This window comes from Epinephelus moara, chromosome 11 (assembly GCF_006386435.1).
Source record: "Epinephelus moara isolate mb chromosome 11, YSFRI_EMoa_1.0, whole genome shotgun sequence".
NCBI classification, from domain to species: Eukaryota; Metazoa; Chordata; class Actinopteri; order Perciformes; family Serranidae; genus Epinephelus; species Epinephelus moara.
The window spans coordinates 6,831,231-6,844,873 of record NC_065516.1 but is presented as its reverse complement, the minus strand read 5'-3'; the positions used below and the strand labels follow the sequence as shown (position 1 = coordinate 6,844,873).

General features: G+C 39.9%; 1 protein-coding gene across 3 annotated transcripts in view; it reads left to right on the top strand.

Annotated features, from left to right (window-relative positions):
- The window catches only part of abcd3a (ATP-binding cassette, sub-family D (ALD), member 3a), a 76,329-nt gene that overhangs the window by 48,530 nt on the left and 14,156 nt on the right, over positions 1-13,643 (top strand). For all 3 annotated transcript variants that reach the window (XM_050056484.1, XM_050056482.1, XM_050056483.1), the window contains 7 exons: positions 6,301-6,398; positions 6,845-6,936; positions 10,957-11,048; positions 11,165-11,231; positions 11,327-11,390; positions 11,587-11,664; positions 11,818-11,883. In XM_050056484.1, coding sequence (XP_049912441.1) covers positions 6,301-6,398; positions 6,845-6,936; positions 10,957-11,048; positions 11,165-11,231; positions 11,327-11,390; positions 11,587-11,664; positions 11,818-11,883 — 557 coding nt within the window. The remainder of the gene's footprint in view (positions 1-6,300; positions 6,399-6,844; positions 6,937-10,956; positions 11,049-11,164; positions 11,232-11,326; positions 11,391-11,586; positions 11,665-11,817; positions 11,884-13,643) is intronic.

The window sequence follows — 13,643 nt, the reverse complement described above, 5'->3', positions numbered from 1 at the left end:
AATCATCAAGATGTTTTCTGGCAAAAATGAGACGAGCCTTAATGTTCTTTTTGCTTAGCAGTGGTTAAAACTGCATTTTGTGTTTACTTGTTATCTTTGACTAATGTTTAAATTTGTTTGATGATCTGAAACATTTAAGTGTGGAAAACATGCAAAAAAGTAAGAAATCAGGAAGGGGGCAAACACTTTTTCACACCACTGTACATCAGCATCATATCAGTTTGCTGCAGTATATAAACGAGCTGAGCAGACCTGTCCCTCTAAACTGCATCAATACATTAAAAACATTAATAGTCAAACACAAAGGAAAGAGGACAACAGCTGTATCATATTATTGATCTGTCAGATATTCAGACTGTCAGGGCTTCACATCTGTACACGTTTTTAAGAATCACATCACTTACCAGAAGTTTTTGTGTTGATAAAAACTTCCACAATAAAATCAGTGCGATGTTAATATATATTAGACAACTATGATATATTGTATGCGGTTTATGATCTGTATTTAGTCCCTGATCACTAACTGTCACAACATGTATTCTGTTAACACAATGACCCTTTAAAATCAGACAAATAAAATTAAAATAACTCCTGTTCAACAAAATAGAAAAGTTTTTGTGAAACGTCATATAGTAGAACATCTAAACCAATCAGCTGTAAGATCAGGTGAGAACCAGGCGTTTCCCATCATGCCCTGGGTCTTGCAGTTGATGGAAAGCAACTGTGGTGCCTGGCTCAGAAAACTGTGTCCGCCTCGATCTCGTGAGGTTATCGTTGCTCAAGTGTGCATGATGTCAGAGCAAGTCAGGATCAAGTCAGACACAAATCTAACCGGCATGCATTGTGCGCCGATCGCTGGTAATCGATTCTGCGCAGGCCTGGCTCATTTCAAACGAGCCTAATGATGCAACGATAGCATCTCGACTCAGACAGGCTGCAGATTGAAGGATATTAATCTAAACAGCCAGTATCATCTGGAGAACTGCTCATTCCTACAACACACAGGCATTGTGCTGAAATTTTCAAACAGACCAAAAGGAGCGTGTGACACTGTTCAGTTGCTCCTCAGAGTTGTGTTGTATCTCTTGTGTTGTAACTGCTTTTATGCAGTAATGAATAAATCACAATGTACAGCACTAATAATTTATAACTAGACTGTTGTAACTAATGTTATAATTTATGTTATAATATAATGACAACTGTAAATGCAATAAAATCTTTATGAGTAAAATGCCAATAAGTCATTTATCAAACCACTTGTTCAACAAGCACAAACGTAGCATGAAAAACTACATTTCAGCTAGTTTGTCTGAAGTCTGCCAGCACATTTTACATAACCACAGTGTGCTCGTTACATTAATAGCTAATAATTATTAAGAAGCTAAAATTAAAGTTGCACTGTACGTGGCATAGCTGTTTATCTGAGTTTGCTATGAATTTTTTTAAATTGTGCAGATTGTTAACAGCTCCTCCTCTCTCTACCTGCTGCAACAGGCAGTGACAGTCAGAGGAGGACACATTAAAGGAGCAATAAGCGAAATTGATCATTTCTAGATTGAAGGAATTAAAAAATTGCTATGTGAAGAAAAAGGGGTGTAATTTCATCTGGAGTATAGCATGACCTCACACACCCTCTCTCTGTGTTGATCTCCAGCCCATTGTTTACAAGCTGGTCCGGCTGCGCGTTCATGTACGTTCATGTGAAATCGCCCCCCCTCCTCCTCCTCCTCTATAAAAGGCTACCGCCAGTGAGCAATGGCAGCACGTATTTTCGAAATGAAATGGCAGAGAGCGGAATGTCCACCTGAAGACGACCAGGATCTGACATTACCTCTAAAGAAACAACGGTTGTTGGCGAAGAAGTTGTCGGATAAAGAAAGGGACAGAACTCAGATTAACATTGGCCTTGCATTTCCAAGGTGGAGAGCACTGCAAGAGCTAAAGGGGCTACAATCTGACTCGAAGCTAGCTCTTCTTCTCCTGGACAGGTACAACATAAAGTCAAATGTCTGTTTTAATTAGTGTTACAGTAACGTTAGGCACATGTCACTATGTCGATTCAATTCAATTTAATGTTACAATCGTAGCATGGGTTAATGTCCGGAGCTTGAGTTATTAGCGGCTCGGTCCCAGCAATGGATCAGGCTTTACGGTTGTGTTAGGTGAGTAGCCCGGCAGCCCAGCTAACATTTGCAATTAGCATTGTAAAATGTAGCCTGGCGGGCAGCCTGGCGACTGTGTTTAGCTATTCCCCTGCCTACTTCAATGATGATGGTACCTGTAATAAATGCAATATATTTGCTGAAATGGAGGCAAGGCTCAGTGACTAGAAGAGGTGGTAGAAGCGCTCCATAGCTGCAAGCTACTCCAGTAGCAGTAGTAGCTCTAGTGCTAACTCTGGGAGCTAACGCTAACATTCCTCTCTTCTCCGTGAGCCGGAGCCGGGATCTCACGGAGAAGAGTTGAAACGTTAGCATGGCAGCCGACTAGTGCTAACGCTAACGTCCCCACGCTTAAGCAGGCTCCCAGAACATTAGCATGGCAGCCGACTAGTGCTAACGCTAACGTCCCCACGCTAGAGCTTGCCGGAGCCGAGAAGCAGGCTCCTGGAACGTTAGCGTGGCAGCAGACTAGTGCTAATGCTAACATCCCCATGCTTCTTGGCTCCGACTCACTGAGCCTGGCGGAGAAGCGTGGGGACGTTAGCACTCTGTTGGAGAGCAGAGGTAGAGGGAGGAGTGGCTCATGACACACTTTGTTTTGCTCTACAGGCAGTGCACAACAGTGAACCTAGCGGTGAAACGATTTCGCTTATTGCTTATTATATTATTTATTTTACTGACATACGAAAATATGTAGAATAAGGCAGTTTTTTTTCATGTCCCCTTCAGGAATCACTCTCTGAAATTTAACTGCGAAATGAAACGGGATTTTCGACTCTGCAGTGTACTGTATGTTGGAATGCAGGGGCACGCCCCGACAAAACATAGCAAAACGTAGCATGAAGCACTCTAGCTTAGAACACACATACACACGAGCAACAGGGAATTAGTACGTTAGGTAGCAGCGCTGTGTGTGTTAAGTGGTGGGTGATCGATTTGCCTGACATCGATTGGTTTAATTTCAGAACCGCGGTAGTGGACAGCTCCTGTTAAGAGCTTCTTAAGAGCGATCTTAAAGGGGTAGTGCACCCATAAATGAAAATTCAGCCATTATCTACTCACCCATATACCGAGGGAGGCTCAGGTGAAGTTTTAGAGTCCTCACATCACTTAACAATTTTCATTTTTGGGTGCACTATCCCTTTAAGATCGCTCTTTAAGAAGCTCTTAACAGGAGTTGTCCACTACCGCGGTGCTGAAACTAAATCAATCGATGTCAGGCAAATCGATCACCCACCACTTAATCAGCGCATAAGTCACACACAGCACTGCTACCTAACACACTAATTCCCTGCTGCTTGTGTGTATGTGTGTTCTAATAATTCTAATGAAAATCAAATAATGTTAATGACCTATTTTCATGACGAAAACAAGACTACAACTTAATAAGTAGTAGTTCAGACTGTCAAATGGCTGTTCAGATTCATATCCTTCAATCTGCAACCTGTCTGAGTCGAGATGCTATCGTAGCATCATTAGGCTCGTTTGAGATGAGCCAGGCCTGCGCAAAATCAATTACCAGCGATCGGCACACAATGCATGCGGATTAGATTTGTGTCTGACTTGATCCTGACTTGCTCTGATGTCATGCACACTTGAGCAACGATAACCTCACAAGATCGAGGCGGACACAGTTTTCTGAGCCAGGCGCCACAGTTGCTCTCCACCAACTGCAAGACCCAGGGCATGATGGCAAACGCCTGGTTCTCACCTGATCTAACAGCTGATTGGTTTAGATGTTGACTCTATTATATGACGTTTTACAAAAACTTTTCCGTTTCTGTAAAGTGACTTTGAGAACTTTGAAAAGCACTCTATAAATAAAATGTATTATCATTATTATTATTATTATTATTATTATTATTATTATCATTTTCTGTTTTGTTGAACAGGAGTTATTTTAATTTTATTTGTCTGATTTTAAAGGGTCATTGTGTTAACAGAATACATGTTGTGACAGGGAGTGATCAGGGACTAAATACATCAGTTTTACAGATCATAAACTGCATACAATATATCATAGTTGTTGTCTAATATATATTAACATCACACTGATTTTATTGTGGGAGTTTTTATCAACACAAAAACTTCTGGTAAGTGATGTGATTCTTAAAAACGTGTACAGATGTGAAGCACTGACAGTCTGAATATCTGACAGATCAATAATATGATACAGCTGTTGTCCTCTTTCCTTTGTGTTTGACTATTAATATATTCAATTTATTGATGCAGTTTAGAGGGACAGGTCTGCTCAGCTCATTTATATACTGCAGCAAACTGATATGATGCTGATTTACATGAGAATTCATGTCACATTGAGGTTGAACCACCATGAATAGAAATCACATGTAGAACAGTTTAATGTCATTATTAAAACAACTGGAGAGACTGTGTACAAACTGATAAATGAGTCTGAGAACATTTTAAGAAATGTGAATTAGATCTAACAAGATGTGTGTTTCTGCGACTTTCTGTAAAGATGGTCCACACTCCAATATAGCTGACGGCGATAATACACCTCAAACGCTAATTGCTAACTGCAATTAAACAAAAAGAAGAAGAAGACTGAAGGCTGCTGGAAACTGTCAAACTTGACCACAGCTTTTTGTCTCTGCCCCCTGCTGCTGCCACCGATCTCCTGAGTGAATAATTTTTCAGTAGTGTGTGTGAGAGTGTTTCAGTAGTGTATGTAAGAGCATTTCACATGTGTGTGTGTGTAAGGTAATTCTAAATAATGTCCCTGGTGGCCCCGCTTACTCACATGTGAGCGCTTGCGCGTGAGACATGGGCACAATGTTCATGTGTGTTCATGTGCTTTCGCTGGTCTCGCGCGCAAGCGTGCACGTGAGCGCGGTGTATAGAGAGGCAGTTAGAGCTACAGGCTACAATGAGGCTAAAAACGGAGTTCAAATGACGTTTTTCCAAACAACTTTTTATATCAGGGCTTCAGGACACTTGTATCACTACGGGCGAGCAGTATGGAGATATTTTGTGGTTTCAATTATGTGTTTTTGGACGTTTGAATCTGGGGCGCAGTAAGCCTCCATTAGGTGGAGTTGTGTTGCTGCCTCCTCTCCCCTTGGATCTCCGCAAGTGTTGTGAAGACTCTAAAACTTCACCTGAGCCTCCCTCGGCATATGGGTGAGTAGATAATGGCTGAATTTTCATTTTTGGGTGCAGTATCCCTTTAAGACTTTCTCATGATATGTAGTGCAGATACTTAATGCCCCTCCCCCCTACAGCCTGCCAAATGTAAAGGTTAAATCAATACTTGGTTAAACGATGAACATGATAAACTGAAAGTGTCTACATCATAATGCAGCTACAGAGTCGCAGTACAGTGTAGCAGGAGTCACATTCCACTTACCATGTAACAAGAGTAAGGAGAGTTGACCCACAAGGCAATGGCAGATGATTTTGCGTCAATACGAAAAGCAAAAGAGCCTATCTGACAACATTTCGTATTTGAACCCAGTTCTAATAGGGAACCTGATAACGTTAGTGAGGGACAAGGAGTTGATTACATGGCTTAGAAGTTTGAGGTGTGCAACTTTTTATCTAACATGTCACTGTGGCTGCTCCTGACTGTTAATCCTTCAATATTTTAAACTGCTGTGTTGTCAACAAATGCTGAAAATGTCTATTGTTTTGGAGACACATTTTTGATGAAGGATGTTGTGCTAATCTTACTGTCAAACACATTGTGTTTCCTGTGACAATTTCATAGTGAAAGTTACCTGTGTTTTGCCAGTTAAATGGTTTGAATGTGAAGCCGCAGCGGTAGGAAATGTTTGGTTTGCGTAAGCAAAAACTTAATACAGCACTCTACAGTTATTGAGCGTCATCTGACAGAAATCTTGTCTTGTAAAATGTCCGGTGTAAATGGTAACACCAGTGTTGTCACAGGTTGATTAACTGGTGGGAAAATGTGTACATCACGGCTCCCTACTCCATAGCAGTAATGGTGAGAGAAAACACCATCGTCTCAGGCCATGTGTTGGGGAATTTTTTTTGAATTAGTGTAAATAAAAGCAGTACAATGATTGTGAGAACCATGTTTATAAATAAGGCGCACTCAAAAAAATGATTGCTCTCTTTTTCCCTGTTCCTTGTGTATCCACATGCTGTTCCTCTGCAGACCTGGCCACTGTGGTGGGCTACCTGGTGGTTAGCCGGCCATTCCTGAACCTGTCACACCCCCGTCACTTGCACAGCACACACTCTGAGCTGCTGGAGGTCAGAGAAATCACACACACACATACACATACACACAACCTCTAGTAAACCCAAGTAAGATAATGTAGATTCACATGGTTGATGGCAAAACAAAACTTTAACCTTAAAAATATAATAATCTGTTGAATGCATTACAGGGTTTGCTCCTTTGGAGTTTTGCTCTAAATGAAGCTGAGACATCAGTTTTGACTTTGGATGGAAATGTACTTAAGTTTGGCCTTGTGTCAATGCAGCACAAACTTGTCAAACCAGTCAGCACATACAGCTGAATCAGCACACAGCAATCAGGTCCTTTTGGCGATAATAAATATGTCTTATACCAATGATGCAATTATAAAATGAAGAAACACCAGTGGCTCCCTGATAGAAGAACATATATTAAACAGTACAGCTTGCAGTACATGCTTTGTGGTTTAACTGGGGTTTAACTAATGTGTGACTTGCAGGACTACTACCAGAGCGGGAGGATGCTCCTGAGAATGTCCCAGGCTCTGGGCAGGATTGTACTGGCTGGCCGAGAGATGACCCGCCTCGCAGGGTAAGTGTTCCAATAAAATCATACAAAATGTGAATACGAAACTTATTTAACTTGAGCACAGTTTTTTTTGTTTGTTTGTTTGTTTGTTTGTTTTTAAATTATCATCTCTTTGTCAACTTGGGAGATAAACACATGGCAAAAGAAGGGATTTCAGTTAGTTGAAAGAGAGTATCAGTAGAAAACTGCGCTTCAAAATGTAGCTGTCATTCTTTAATTTTTTTATTCAACAAGCAATTTGTTGAATGTTGGCAGTATAGTGAAAGTGACAGAAAGGCAGAACTGACAGCACTTTATATCTTCATTTACTGCAAGCCATATAGTTATTGTGATACTCATTTCGTTTAGGTTTTGGATGGTTGAATATCGATGGACAGATGTGCTATCTCCAGTAATTTTGTGGGAATTCCTCAGCTGAAGTGGTTCTCTTTCTGGGGGAAAAAAAAAAAAAAAAAGATCTTGAGAGCATACATTAGTGTTTGGAAGGCACCTCTTTCCTTTTCTCCTGCTGTTGCCACAACAGCTAAAGGCCACTTTTTTTTCTAATGGCTTTACTGCATGTGAACAAAAACAACCAATCAGAGCCAAGATGTCTCTAATGCAGCTGTCAATCATGTCAATCATTGCTTGCAAACTTCGACCAAACTGTCAAACTGGGCAGTGCTGATCAAATATAAATCAAAACCATGTCATTGCATTGCCTTTTTCTCATCTCAAATGTTTTCAGAAATATAATTTAGTGAACTATTTAGCTGTAAAATAAGATAGTTTGTACGCCAACCACCATTGTTGGATACAGTTTAACAGAAGTACCAAGCACTCCCCACCCACTGGACCATCTTTCTCATTTTGAACACATTGAGGCCAGATATAGGCAATGCAGTCACAGAATCTTGACTGCTGCCTAGTTTGACAGTTTAACCAAAAATCACAGAGCGATTGACAGCTGTGTTCGAGACTTCTCAGCTCAAACTGGTAGTTGCTGACACTGCTGCAGTCAGAATCTAGCACCTGTGATTAGAGGCAGTAGGGGAGAAGGAGGGACAGGATTTTTTTCCCCAGACTATCTGTCTCATGCACTTCTTTCAGAATGTAGTGACAGTTTCAGCAAATATGACACAAAGTTATTTTCTTAAAAGTTACTCAATGTATCTTTACGAGCTTAACAGTTAAGTAGCTGAATGGTTTCTGTAGCCGGAAGTATGCAGAAGTAGTAGAACTTCAAAGTGAAGTAGACTGAAGGAGAGAGACAGAGAGCGAAAACAATGACCAAGAGAAAACTATAATTATGTAAGTATGTTATTATTATTAATAATAATAGTAAGTAGTAATAGCAGTAGTAGCACTCCTGTATGCTTTTGTGTATAAGCATTTCATCGTATATACTTTAAGGTAACCGGTAACAGGTAACCCTGTGTTCCCACAAATTACTTTTAACTTTGCTGAAGGATTCTTATTAAAGCATTGTTTAGACAAATATAATAATAATATTAAAGCTGCAAGCAGCGATGAACAGGCCCTCGCAGTCCACGCGCGTCGGGGCATGCTGCCGTTGGGGGGCGTGCACCTAGATGTCTTGTCAGCAGTAATAAATAAAAAAATAAACGTTATCTCTTACTTACATTTCCAGTATACAGGTAGGCACCCAACCCACGTATGTATTTTTCCAAAAAGTAGAAGCTGAATACATGCCCAATAGTTCAAGGTCTTCTGACTCTTTAAAAGTTGACATGGTGTCTCTAGCTCAAAGTATGAAGAAGAGGTTGAAAGTCGATGAGTTTTGAAGAGGATTTGAAGATTTTCCAATTTACTTCCATTCACATTAATTAGACTGCCACCAGAGCGCCACCTATTGGCCAATTTGCACCGAATTTTGCACAAACCCTCATCGGGCCATGGAACACAATTAGCAAAAGTGTTGTGGTAATCGGACTGTATTTGGTCAAGATATGAAAGACTGTCTGTTTTGAACACAATGTGCAGGAATTTGTTGTTTTATATTTTGGGCGTTTTTTTGGACCATCAAAATTCTTTTGATAACTTTTTGTCAGGAGGGTTGACAGATGCTACATGCAAAGTTTGGTGCAAATTGGTCAAATTGCCTAGGAGGAGTTCGAAAAAGTATGTTTTTCATTTGTCGCGATTTAGCGAATGGAAAGTTACCGCGAAAGTGGGCGTGGCTTACACCACACAATTCAGCTGAATTCAGAGAACATGTAAATAGAAGGTTTAACAATGTGCGACATATTATGTGGGAGTTATTAGCCAAAAACGCTTTTGCATTGAAAATAGCGCCACCTCCTGGTCATTTTTGGTGTGTGAGTTACAGGGCCCACTCTATACCACCCCTATCAATTTTATTTCCATGGGGAAGTGGTAACCTGAGTTTCATGTCATTCGGATACACCAATGTGGAGATATGCAGCACTTCCTGTTTAGAACGAAATCTGCAGGAAGTTGTTAATAACTTGAGTATTGTTTGGACTATTGAAATTCTTTTAAAAACTTTTTGTCAGGAGGGTCCACAGATGCTGTGTGCAAAGTTTCATGCCAATCGGTGAAATTGCCTGGGAGGAGTTCGAAAAAGTAGTTTTGCGACATTTTGCGAATTTGTGGGGGAAAAAACGGTAGGCGGAAATGGGCGTGGCCTGTACCACTAGATTCAGCACAATTCACTGAACGCGTGGATATAAGGTTTTTGAATATGCGACAAAGTATGTGGGAGTTATGAGCCAAAACGCACTTCCCTTAATAATAGCGCCACCTAGTGGTGGAAATTCAGGAGGACAATAGATTATAAAATTTTTCGCCAGGTGTGACTTATATTCCAAGTTTGGTGAGTTTTGAGGTATGTTCAGGCAGTGAAAAATGCGTTCATTTTGGCGAAAGAAAAAAAAAAAATAATAATCAGGAGAAAAACAATAGGGACCTTGCAGGTCTGTGACCTGCTCGGGCCCTAATAATATTGACACCAGCAGTACAGAGGGAGATTTATAAATATTTGATATTTTAAAAAGCATAAAGGTGGAAAAAAAATCATAAATCACGTGTGAGTGTGAGAGTGCGTGTGAGTGCAAGAGTGCATGTGAGTGCGAGAGTGCGTGTGCGTGTGGAAGTGCGTGTGCAAGTGCGTGTGTGTGTGTGTGTGTGAGAGAGAGTGCGAGTATGAAAGGGAGTTTTAAACCTGAAACATCTTAAGGTTTGAATCTGTTCACATTAAAACAGCAGAGACAGAGGTCCTAAAAACAGCTTAAAAGTGGTGCTCTAATCAGAAACAATCAGGAACTGATTGTCTGAACTGTCTGAACTGTTAGACATGGTTAGACTGGATTTCACACAGAAGTACTGCCTGAAAAAGACATCCAGCGTCAAAAACTTTGAGTTTTATTGCTGAAATCTCTTCCCTATGAGCATTCCAAGACTCTGCTGAAGGTGAAAACATGTCCTTTATGTGGATAAAGTAAAAAAAATAACTAAGAAACCACAGTTTTACAAGTCTCTACATTTGGGTTTTGCTCAAGATTGATGAATTATATTATGTTTGTTTGTTTGTTTGTTTGTTTGTTTTTTGTTTGTGTTGTTGTGCGTTTTTTTTTCCAATTCACTGCAACTATTCAAAAATTGAAAAGGTTCAGATTTGAAAACTCAGCTTTGTCTGAAATACGAAGTCAGAATAATAAAGTCTAGATGCTGAATTTGCATTCACACCAATAATAAAGATTTGGATCTCAAAAGTGATTGCTGAATCAGCATTCACAGGAGTAATTGCATTTCATGCTTCAAACGAGGCGCGCAAGGAGATGGCAGGAGGGAACAGACATGACGTGAGACATTCCTGCAGCTGTGACGGAGCAAGGAGGTGGAGCAGCCATATGCTGTGAAGGCTACATTTTCCGCTACAGTGAAACATGCTGCAAGTTAGCAAAGGAACAATGAAATAATACACCCCCTTTTAAATGAGACAGAGATCTGTTCTGAAGAATTCAAATGTTCATGTAAGTTTTTGATTCATGTCTATTACAGATTCACAACGCGAATCACTGAACTGATGAAAGTCCTGAAGGAGCTGAATGCTGGCAAATATGAACGTACTATGGTCTCACAGCAGGAGAATGGTACACAACATTCTTAATTGAAAAATATGTGGGAAATGAGTTTTCATCTCAAATTACTGGAGCTGTGCGGCCAAAAAGCTGAACTGATTTGTTTTTTCCATTCATATTACAATCAGATACTGCAGAGAAACTCCCACTGGTGCCTGGAAGTGGTCAAATTACCAACAGAGATAACATCATCAAGTAGGTCTCTTATTCTGCAGTTCAGTATGTACATCATGATATTTTTTGTTCTTTTTGTGAGCCAAGCTTTAGACTAACATTTTTTTAATTTGCAGATTTGATCATACCCCCCTTGCAACACCCAATGGAGACATCTTGATCAGAGACCTCTCATTTGAGGTGAAGCTCACCACCATATCTCAACCACATAGGCTAACTTTGATTGACTGACTTAATGAACAAATTAATAAATTAGTTTGAAATGTTGAGTTGAATTTTGGTTTAGTGTTGTCGATCATACGGACATATGCCTGATTTTGCACAAATTAGTTAAATTGAATGTGATCATTGTTGTTGTTTTTTTCATCCTTTGAAGGTGAGATCTGGCACCAATGTTCTTGTTTGTGGACCAAATGGCTGTGGAAAGAGCTCTCTGTTCAGAGTGCTCGGAGAGGTGAGAAACCTTCCAGTTAACGGTGGTTACTTGGAAAGCACAGTTAATCAATTTGGTCTGTAATGTACATGTGTTTTACATTTGTTTTTTTCTTTGGTATATAAAGCAATCATATGTTGTTGTTTTTTTTGTTTGTTTGTTTTGTTTTTAAAGTTGTGGCCTCTGTTTGGAGGACACCTGACAAAACCAGAGAGAGGGAAGCTCTTCTATGTTCCACAGGTAAAAATCATCTGTAAAGGTGTGTTCACACCGGACCTGTTTTTTTTTTTGCTAGAGACGAGTTTACAGACAAAGTCAATGCAAATGGGCGATTGAGCGTATATTCGCCCGGGAGAAAAATTGCTCGGGCTCCGAGCAACAGAGCGAGCGAGCGAAATATTGCTTGTCACTTGAGATGAGAAATCCCATCTGGAGCTGTATTTCGCTGGGTCCTGTCGCTTGCAGCTCAACGCTGATTGGCTGCCGGAATCCCGGAATCCTGGGGGGGTGCTTGACTGTCATGACATGTCAGCTTCATTAAAAGTATAGCTGCAAATTAAAATCAACAATAGATATAAAAACACACAGACACAATGCATCTGTGATCAGTTCCCTAATTTAATTTTAACAATTTTTTCAATCTTCTCCAATTTCACGGACAGCGCTAATGCATCTGTCGCTGTAGCTCAGAGGCTCTGATGCCTGAGTCAGAGCATGTGAGCGGAGTTGGAGCTGGAGCTGCCTCAACCATAGGTTATTGGTAGGAAGAAAAATGGCTGCTGAAAAAACTGTCACTGTCAACTGCCTCCAAGCGCCGCAACGATCTGCCAGACCATCATATGTAGCTTCATTGTTAATGCTGCCCGTGTGCTCAGGAGCACACAATAAATGCATTTTTGAGTAATTTCCAAGAAGTTATGATTAAATAAAAATAAATATTACAGACTATAGAATAGAACTGACAACCTCTCCATTGTCTCATGTCAATTAATTAACACTATTTGTCGGCTTTTTATAATGCCTTTTTTTTTTTTTGCTGCTGCGCTGCTGCTGCACTGTGTCTCTAGTTGAAAATGGTGATTTGCTAAATACATTCTACAATAATAAATTAGATTAACTTTTGGTCTATAATATTGTTGGCTATATTACGCATTTTAATGAAAAAAAACTTAAGAATAAAAGAAATAAACACAGAAAAAATTAGTGGAAACTTTTTTTTATTGATACTACTCCTCTCTGACATACTAACAACACACACACACACACACACACACACACACACACATTGAACACGCGATTGATTGATTGATTGAATGAATGAATGAACATTGGAAGCGGTTCAGCCGCAGTCCCACCGGCTGGCGCGGTCACTGTTGAGATTACATTCGTGTTTTATTATTAACAATATGTTTTTTTTATTGACCGTATGAATGGTTTCGTTTTCAAATACATATTTGGAAACAAAAATGTATGCTTTGGTGTACTTTTACAGTGTTTTGCAATATGTATAGCCTACCTGTATGTATCAAAATGTATAATTTTCAGCTGCTGCTGCGGTCGGAGGTATGAATGCTCAGAAGTCTAGTGTGTTTCATTTTTGTAAATTATAGGCTTCAGAAAACATACAAGACACATTTTTAGGAAAAGTCAAAGGAAGAGAAGCTTGTAGGTTTTATCTAAACAGAGTTATTTGCATTATAAAAAACGTCGTGGCGGCTCTAGGACAAGTGCACTTACATTGATCACTTCCATAAAATAAAAGAGAAATTGGAGAAGATTGAAAAAAATATTAAAATTAAATCAGGGAACTGATCACAGATGTATTGTCTCTGTGTGTTTTTACATCTATTGTTGCTTTTAATTTGCAGCTATACTTTTAATGAAGCTGACATGTCATGACAGTCAAGCACGAGTCTGTTGATTTCTGCCACATTGATGAGCGATTGCAACTGAGCGATGAAGCGATATCAAAGGGGATGAAGCGATATCAAAGGGGCGAA